The sequence below is a fragment of the Mesoplodon mirus genome (assembly GCF_964341445.2).
Source record: "Mesoplodon mirus genome assembly, chromosome: 8".
Classification (NCBI taxonomy): domain Eukaryota; kingdom Metazoa; phylum Chordata; class Mammalia; order Artiodactyla; family Ziphiidae; genus Mesoplodon; species Mesoplodon mirus.
In genome coordinates, this window is record NC_138984.1 from 19,768,302 (window position 1) to 19,776,888 (window position 8,587).

At 56.9% G+C, this 8,587-nt stretch overlaps 1 protein-coding gene across 3 annotated transcripts in view; it reads right to left on the reverse strand.

Annotated features, from left to right (window-relative positions):
- Positions 1 to 394: 394 nt before the first annotated feature.
- PNKD (PNKD metallo-beta-lactamase domain containing) overlaps positions 395 to 8,587 on the reverse strand; it is a 20,297-nt gene continuing 12,104 nt past the window's right edge. For 2 of the 3 annotated variants that reach the window (XM_082630216.1, XM_082630218.1), the window contains exons 2-9: positions 6,670 to 6,785; positions 6,424 to 6,536; positions 5,712 to 5,770; positions 4,907 to 4,999; positions 4,370 to 4,533; positions 3,563 to 3,649; positions 2,532 to 2,647; positions 395 to 2,311 (exon numbers count right to left, since the gene is read on the reverse strand). In XM_082630216.1, the coding sequence (XP_082486342.1) occupies positions 2,138 to 2,311; positions 2,532 to 2,647; positions 3,563 to 3,649; positions 4,370 to 4,533; positions 4,907 to 4,999; positions 5,712 to 5,770; positions 6,424 to 6,536; positions 6,670 to 6,785 (922 nt within the window). In that variant the 3' untranslated portion in view covers positions 395 to 2,137. Of the gene's footprint in view, positions 2,312 to 2,531; positions 2,648 to 3,562; positions 3,650 to 4,369; positions 4,534 to 4,906; positions 5,000 to 5,711; positions 5,771 to 6,423; positions 6,537 to 6,669; positions 6,786 to 8,011; positions 8,105 to 8,587 lie in introns of all 3 variants that reach the window. The other variant, XM_082630217.1, reaches the window with a different exon arrangement.

Below are 8,587 nucleotides of genomic sequence, written 5' to 3' on the forward strand. Positions count from 1 at the left end.
ACAATGAACACAAAATGATGTTGTTAAACTTTAACTCAAGATAGTTGCCCTAGACTGCCGACCTGGAGTCTGGCTGTTAGTTAGACAGGCGTTAAAGAGAGGCCAGCACCAAGGCCTTGCCGTTGAAGCACATTCACTGCTGTGCGGTGACCAGGTAAAGCTCTCTCTCCTGTGGCCAGCGGTACTCCTGTTCATCTCAAGCTCTGGAAAACACCGAGGTAGGCAAATTGTAAACCCTGGACAAATGCTCACGAGCCATGGAAGAGTATATTTAGAGCACCGTTTCTGCCCAAAGCTCTGGAAGAGCAGTCACTCCAAGTAAGCAAGAACTGTAACCCAGACAGGAAAATGGAACAAGCAATAAAGATAAGACCACTGAGGGATCAAGCCTCGGTTAAATCATTCATTCATTCAACATTTATTGAGCGCCTACTGTGTGCCAGGCACCGTGCTAGGCGCAGAAATACAGAGATGCATAAGATACAGTCCATGCCCTGAAAGGTTCACAGTCTAGAAGGGGAGACAAACATGTAAACAACTAAAATACAGTATGATAAATGCCACAACCGAAGAAGCATTTACAAAGAGGAGAGGTAGCCTGGAGGGGGAGGGGCATGGGGGTGGTCTTCCTGGAGGAGGGGGCCTTTGAGAGGGATTGTGAGAGACGAATAGGTGTTTGCCAGGCAGACAAGGCAGGAGGAGCAGGGTAATAGCCTTCCATTCTGAAGAAACAGCACGAGCGAAGGCACAGAGGCGTGAACTGCATGTTTTGAGGGGCGGGGAGCTCTATTCTGGCGGTATTGCTGAAGTTGGTTCCAGAGGCTGTGGTGGGAGAGGAAGGCAGAGGCAGGATGATGAGGAGAAACTGAGAGCAGGAGACATCCCAGAGGAGAGCAGAGCCCGAGGGAAGGAAGGCTTCCACCCAGGAAGAGAAGGCTCCTGGCTGACCCAAGTTACGCCCGCTTGAGGACCATCGGAGTCCTCACTGCAGCCCCAAAGGGACTGGACCCCAGGCCAGAGGAGGAGCTGAACTGAGGGAGGGCTGAACAGAGGGCAAGGGCCCAGGCTTGGGGTCCTGGAAGCTGCCACTCATTTGAGAGCTCTCCGCCCCCGGACGTCTGATTTCTGCTCTCTGCTGCGCAGATCCCCTGCTCCCACCATGATGGGGCCAGGGGCCAAGTGAGAAATGACCTGGGAATGTCTTTGGCCAACTGCAAAGGGCAAGATGAATGGCTTTACTAACTAAAAGAGGAAAGGGTTGAGGATAAAGCAGGAGTTCCTCAGAATACAGGCCATAATGAGAAAACCAGAGTGGCCCTGGTGGACGATGGCTCTCTGGTCCCCTGGGGAGGAGGGGCCCTGTTGGCCCAGGGCAGGGGCAGAGGCCAGCGGGCAGGACCAGGCCAGCTGTGCAGGGAGCATGTGTGACCTACAAGTCTGTGGGGCTGCAATCCCAGCCTCCTGGTGTCTCCTCAGCCTGAGGTCAAGTTTCCTTGGCAACCAGGATCCTCCACCTCCCAGGCAGTAGGGGAGTCACAGAGGCAGAGATTGTCCACAGCCAGGCTTCCAGCCCTTTCCTCTTTCTCAGAAATGAAAAATGGCTTCATGGGGGCCGGGTGGAGGCGGAGCAGGGAGGCTGGGGGAGGAGGGGCAGACTCTCAGTAAACCAGAGCCCAGGTGCCCCTCTGAGTGACCACTTTTCCAAGGCACCACACCTCAGGCCACTTTGAGGGAGTGAGTTTCTTTCCCTACCCTGGATGGGAGGAGGGGGAACATGGACTCAACCTGTTCATGGCTCCTGCTGCCCTGAGTTCAGAGGCTACAGTGAGGGTGAGGCCTCTTCAGCCTCACCGCCGTCACAGGAGCAGGGGAAGGGAGGAGGGGAGGCTCCCGAATAGCTCTGCCCTCGATCACTCAGCCTCACCCCACGGAGTCTCCAAGCCTTCTGTCAGCCCCCTTCCTCTCGGTCTCAGGGTCTCACTGCCTTGTCCCTCCTCTCCCCCTGACCCGGGTCGGGGAGTGGTGCCGGCTTGACGGAGGTGGTGGTGGAAGCAGTGAGAGGGAAGGTGTGGTGTGGGCCATGATGGGTGGCTTCCCCACCACGGGGTGGTGGGGGCTGGGCTGGGCTGCGGTGGGGTCACTTGCTCTTGTGCACGTCCTTCAGCTGGCGGAGCTTCTCCAGGAGCTGGGCCCGGGAGTAGCCATTGTCTCCCGTGGGGCCTGGGCCTGGCCCCAGAGCCTCCTGCAGCACCAGGCAGTGCGTCCTCAGAAACGGGTTATAGGAGCGCTCCTCTCCCAGGGTGGACGGGCACTGTGGGGGGAGAGGCACCCGGGTTTGGTGGGGAGAATCTGGAAAATAGACCCAACAAGGGAAGACCCCCCGCACCGCCCCCTCCCACGGTCCAGAAGTTCTCACTGGAAGGCCCTTGTGCCAACTATGTCAGAGCTCTGGAGAGGGCCCTGCAGGGCCCGCAGGGATGAGACCTCTCTCAGGAGCGCCCTCGGCCCCTCCTGGACCCCAAGCCCCGCACCGTGCTCCTGCGTTCCATCCGCTGCCTCTGCACCCACTGCATCTTCCTCTCCCGGGCCAGGTTCTCGGGCTCCACCACGCCTGCAAAGCCCAGGTTCTCCTCCGCGTACTCGTGGCCTAGGGATGGCCATGGGGGCCAAGACACAGGGCAGAGTGAGATGGGTGGTACGGTCAGAAAAAGTCCTCCCCACCCGCAGGCCTATGGGTACCTGACGACTGGGGAGGAGGGGCAACGCTTCCAGAAAAGCCCCGACCACATGGAGCTGTTTCTCTAAATGTGGGCACAAGTCAGCCACGAGTGAAGAGGCCGAAGTTCAGGGGGGAAAACCACCAGACCTGGAGCCAGAACACCTGCATTCTAGCCCGTCTGGCTCTGCCCAGCTGTGCGACCTCAGTCAAGTCATGGCACTTCTCTGAGCCACAATGTTCTCCTTTGGCAAGTGGGGAAAATAATAATGCCACTATAAAATCATGTGTTCCTGGTGCCTGGAACAGGGCCTGGTACACGTTAGGTGCTCAATAAAGTATTTGTTGAATGAATGAATGGATGCATGTATGTTCTGAGGATTAACTGAGATATGAGTAAATGTGTTTTAGAAACTATGGATATGCAATGTACACATGCACGTACGTATGGATGGATGGATATTCCATGTACGTGCATATGGATGATGGATGTGCAGTGTGTGGATGATGGATGCAGGCAATGATCCATGCAGAGTGGATTTAAGGCCCCTCTTTGCTCATTAAGCAAAGGCAATTTTCTGTTCTAGGCTTTGGCTATGAAAAATCAGCCATCTCCCAGGGATGCTCTGGGGCCTACAGGGCTCCCAAGAGACTGTGGGCTGGTTGCCAGGGAAGCAGAGGCCTTACAGAGCCAGTTCTGCAAACAGAAGGGAGCTCTGCCCCCACTGCTAGAGTTGGCTCCCAGGAGCCACCAGAGGTGGAGCTGTATCCCCTCTGGGCCAGGAGCTGAGTCGGCTGGGACTCTGGGGGTGTGAGGGGCTAGGAGGAGAGGGAGGGGCACCTCACCAGGCCACAGCAGAGTGTCGTCCCCCAGCCCCAGCACGGTGTCCAGTGAGCTCAGCATGGTCTCTGCGGTGCCCTCAAAGGTCCGTCCTGGTAGGGTCAGAAGGTATGTGTAAGGTACAAGAACCACACAGCACGGTAAGGTACATGAAAAGGGTGGGGACCAGCTTGTACAGCTGGGGCTGGCCACCAGCCTTCAGCCGTGCCCCTGCCATGCCCACTTCCCTGGCATCTATGCCGTCCCTCCCTCTGGGAGCTGGGCCCAAATATTCAACCGCAACCGAGCCCACTTGAAGGCCTCCGTTGCACATATTGACATGTGGATAGAGGGGGCTGCAGAACCTTCAGGCTGAGTTCTACGGCTCCAAGCCCACTTGATATAGGGCTGCTCTTTTCCACAGAGCACTTCTTTCTTTGCCTGTGCTGTCTTTGGGACTCCATGCACCTTGGACCTGTGATCCTCCCACCCACAGGATCACCCTCTCACTCAGGGGTTCTCAAGTTTTTGTAACTAGTCTTGCCAGTCACTGTATCAGAGAACCAGGCTCCACCCAGTGGAAACAAACGCCCTTCGAGGTCTCTACTCAGTTACAGGCATCGTCTCACTCTGTCCATCCCCTGCGGGAAGTCGTGAGGATATAAAAGAAAAATCGAGGTAACAAAGGTGGGAGTAACTGCCGAGGCAACATGTGTACTGAAACCAATGTTTTCATGCATTGCGTGGAGATGTGGCTGTCCTTGGGCCCCTGCTCTGGCCTCTCTCCCTCCCTCTTGTCCCCCCTCCTCCCTCTTCCCTTTTGGGGGACTCACCACAGCCAGAGAGGAAGAGCAGGTCCCCTGAGAAGAGGCAGGAGGGACCCTTATAGGGCTCCCCATCCAGCAGGTAGACCAGATGGCCTTGTGTGTGGCCAGGGGTGGCCAGAGCCTGGATCTGAAGCCGTCCCACACTAACCACATCTTGATGACACAGGGGACTGAGAAGCGAGGCAAGAGTGGAGAGAAGGCTCTAGAGCTTGTGCCATGCTGATCCTCCCTCCCCCGCCCTGCCCAGGCCCAAGGGAATGGGTGATGTACAGGAGGGGGGCTTCCCCACCAGAGAGAGAAGGCACCCCCAGTGCCCAGGACTTCAGATCCAAGCCCTCCTGCTTCCTCTTTTGGGGACTATGGCTGCATCGGTTGGGGGATGGGCAGTGGCAGTCTTCAGATGGGCTGTGATCTACTCTCTAAGGGCCAGGAAGGGCATCAGCAAAGATCCACCTGCTGATACCCCTGAAACATGTGACTAGAGGATGGGGGGTGAGGGGAAGGGCCCACAAGGGCCATCCCATCCCTGGGTCAGGGACTTACTGGGTGAGGTGGGGGATGCCGTCCTGAGGGCTCCCATACACCCGACAGTCCTGGTGCCGCCGGCTGAGGTCACGGTTCCCTCCACTGTGATCCCTGTAGGATGGCACAGACAGGCAGGGCCTTTAAGGGGCAACTGTACTGGGCCTCCTGCCTCCTTCTTCCCCAAGCATCTCCAGGCCTCTGCGCCCTGGGACTCCTGGCTTCTGGACTGAACCTAGCTGTCCACACCTCTTCTGGCCTTAGTTCAAGCTGTCCCCCTGCTCAGAATGTTGTCCCAACAACTTGCCACCCCTCCCCTCATCACCAACTCATGCCAACTGATCTTCTGGACTCTCAGCTCCAGGGTCATCGGCCTCTAATTCCTCCAAGTGGATCCGATCACACCCTCCCTGGTGCCCCTGCCCCTGTACCCTGTGCCAACTGTCACGGTTGTTATTGCTTGTCGTCGTTGTACACTTTCATACAGGGCTGTCTCCCCTGTTGGACTATAACCTCCTTGATGGAAGAGATCACGAGGTTTGCCCATGCCCGGCACACACGCCCACACGGAATGGAAGGTAAATGCCTGCCCTGCCCTCCTCTGGCGCTTCAGAAGCCTGATAAGTAGAGCAGTAGGAGACCCGCCCCTCCCCCTCCCCCTCTGCTGGTGCGCCAGTGACTTCATGAGGATGGTGTCCACCCATCCTGACTTCTTGACTCTCAGCCCAGCCTGTTCTCACGGGACCCAGTCCTGGCAAGCCCAGCCGGGGCAGGGGCCAGCCAGGGAAGATGATCTGCGCCCAGACCTCCCACCTCAGCCCCTTACCAGTGCTTGTGGGTGCAGAGAATGGCAACCAAGTTAACGCCCTCCTTTTCAATGGAAGCCTAGGGGAGAGAGGGGGCAGTGAGACTGAGGAACAGGATGCAGAGGGAAACAGGGGCGTGGGTGCTGGGTGGAGAGGAGAGAGGAGAGGAGAGGCGAGCAGGGAGAGATGAGGGAGAAGGAGGCGATGAAGCCAGGGAACGAGAAGGGGGTGGGGAAGAGAGGGCCAGGTAAAGGGGGGCAGCTGAGCCCCAGCCTGGGCACAGGCAAGAGGGAGATTCGTGGAGAGGGTAGACACACAGACACACGCACACACAGATCAATAAGTAACAAGAGGGAATGATAAAGACACCCAGACACGACAGACAGAGGCGAGGAGAGAAGAGCGAGGGTCAGAAAGGGGGCCACAGAGAGTGAGAGGCAGAAGGAAACTCCCTAGACCCACAGTCCCGGGTCAGCACCACTTGCCCTCTGGCTCTGATTCCCCCACTGCTGCCCTCCCCCTTTCCCCCGGCCATGCCCTGACACTGAGCCGCTCCCCATGGTGTATTTGTGGGGGTCTCTTTGTGCACATGTGTGTCAGGGTCTGTGTGTGAGTGCACATGGAGGGGGGCACATCCCATTGGCAGAGGGCAGGGTCAGCCTCTCTCTAGCAAGGAGAAGCTGCCAGTCCTCAAGGTGACCCCAGGTACCCCTGACCCCATCCTCCCCTCACCTGTACGGCCTGAGGGTCTGAAGGGTCCACAGCCACAGCCAGCCGGGCCTGGGTGTCGATGATGAGGTAGCTGTAGTTGTCTGAGAGGACGGGGATAGGAAGCACCTTGACTCCTGGGGAACAAAGATGGGCTATGGGCAGGGTGATGGGGCGGGGAGCCCAGCAGTCGGGGGTATGAGATGGGGAGTAGGCTGGGAGGGTGGCCATGGCTTGGGGCGATGCTGGCCCGGCGTGGCCAGAGCTCACCATTGAAGAGGCGGGGCTGGGTTCTGGAGTGGCCTTTGGGGTAGCGATTCCGAGCCCTGCGCAGCTGCTGGCGGTAGAAGAGGTACCCGAGCCAGGTGCGGGTGTACAGGCTGTACCTGCAGGACGGGACGTCTGTGCTCAGCCCTGCCCCTTGAGCCCAGACCCTCCGTGAAGCCCAGGTCCCACGTCTCCACTCCCTCAGTCACCCCCTGAGTCAATGCAACTCCACCGTCGCTTACCGTGTGCTGACTGTTTGCCCTGCTCAGTACTCAGGACAAGATGGAGAATGAGACAGAAGCACCCCCAAGCTCACCAGGCAAGATGTGAGCTGAGGAATCCATAGAAGAGAACCGAGGGTGAGGGGTTTATTCAGTGAAAGGGGTGTAGGAGTTAGGAAGCTGCAATGATGTGGGAACAGTATTTCAGGAAGAGCAGCGGTGTGTCGCAGTCATGCCCGGGGCTTGCTGAAGACCAGATTCTTGGGCCCCATCCCAGTATTTGAGACTCAGCCAGTCTGCGGTGGAGCCCGGGAATTTGCATTTCTAACAAGCTCCAGCTGATGCTGATGCGGCTGACCCAGGGACCACAACTCTGAGAACAACTGGGGTAGAGGAAACAATAGGCCAAGGCCCAGAGGCAGCAGACAGCAGGGTTGACTTAGGGAAAGTGTAGAAGGTTCTGTTTGGCTGTTTGGTGGAGGAAGCAGGCAGTGGTGAGGCTGGATGAGCTGACCACACTCCCTCCCTCCACCTGCCCCCATTCCAGGCCATCCCAGGCTACACAGTGCAAAGGGGGCATGAGGAACAGAGGGGACTTGTGAGTGACAGAGTCCCCCAAATACAGGATGCCACCACGCAGGGCTGGCTTCACAGGTGTGCGAGCCGGCAGTCACATAAGGCCCCGCACTTGGTATGATGCTCTGCTGTTGCCATCTTGAAACTCTTAATGATTTTCTCTTTGAACTTGTGTCTTGTAAGTGAAGTCTGATGGGACAATGGAACGTGCATGCGAGCAGAGGTGATACACAGAACATCACGACATATGTCTGCTCCGTCCCCGCTGCCCCTCACACACCGTGTTCGCGATGGCCGTGAGCACAGAACTCTGGTGGACCCTCTATGTGCGGAAATTCAAGGCCCAAAGTGAATACAGGTGAGTGTACATCTATGACTGAGTAAAGGGTGGGGTGGTGGGCACTGGCTGGCCCGTAAGCCACACTTTGGGTTCAAACTAGAATTTGCTTGAAATGCATCAAGAAGGCAATGGTGTTCTAAGAAACACAAATGATCAAGGAACCCTACCACATCCTTTCTTATCATGTTACTTCCCTGTATGACCCCACCACTGATGCTGCAAACGATGCTGCTCCGGAAGGAAAGGGAAAGAGGCAGCCAATCTGTCCTTCTCCTTCCAGCCCTTCCCGCTCATCAGGAAGCTGAAAGCAGAGAGAGCCGGTAGAAGGTGCACGTATCAAGAAGTGAAATAAAAACAGCTGAGGTAGTTCGGTGCCACATTTCCACCGTTCTGGTTAGAACATAACACATATCCACGTACATGCTAAGAAACGTGAGTTATGTAGTTTCGGGGATCCCACATATGAGTTAAATGTTCTTATATTTGCATTTAAAAGTGGCACTGCATGATATATCATGAATGGCATAATTCATGCTAATAATTAAGATTTTAAGTACTCCTCTACTCAGAATGACGTTAAGTGGCAAATTAAAAACATCATGGCAAGGGCTGGGCTTCCCTGGTGGCGCAGTGGTTGAGAGTCCGCCTGCCGATGCAGGGGACACGGGTTCGTGCCCCGGTCCGGGAAGATCCCACATGCCGCAGAGCGGCTGGGCCCGTGAGCCATGGCCGCTGAGCCTGCGCGTCCGGAGCCTGTGCTCCGCAACGGGAGAGGCCACAACAG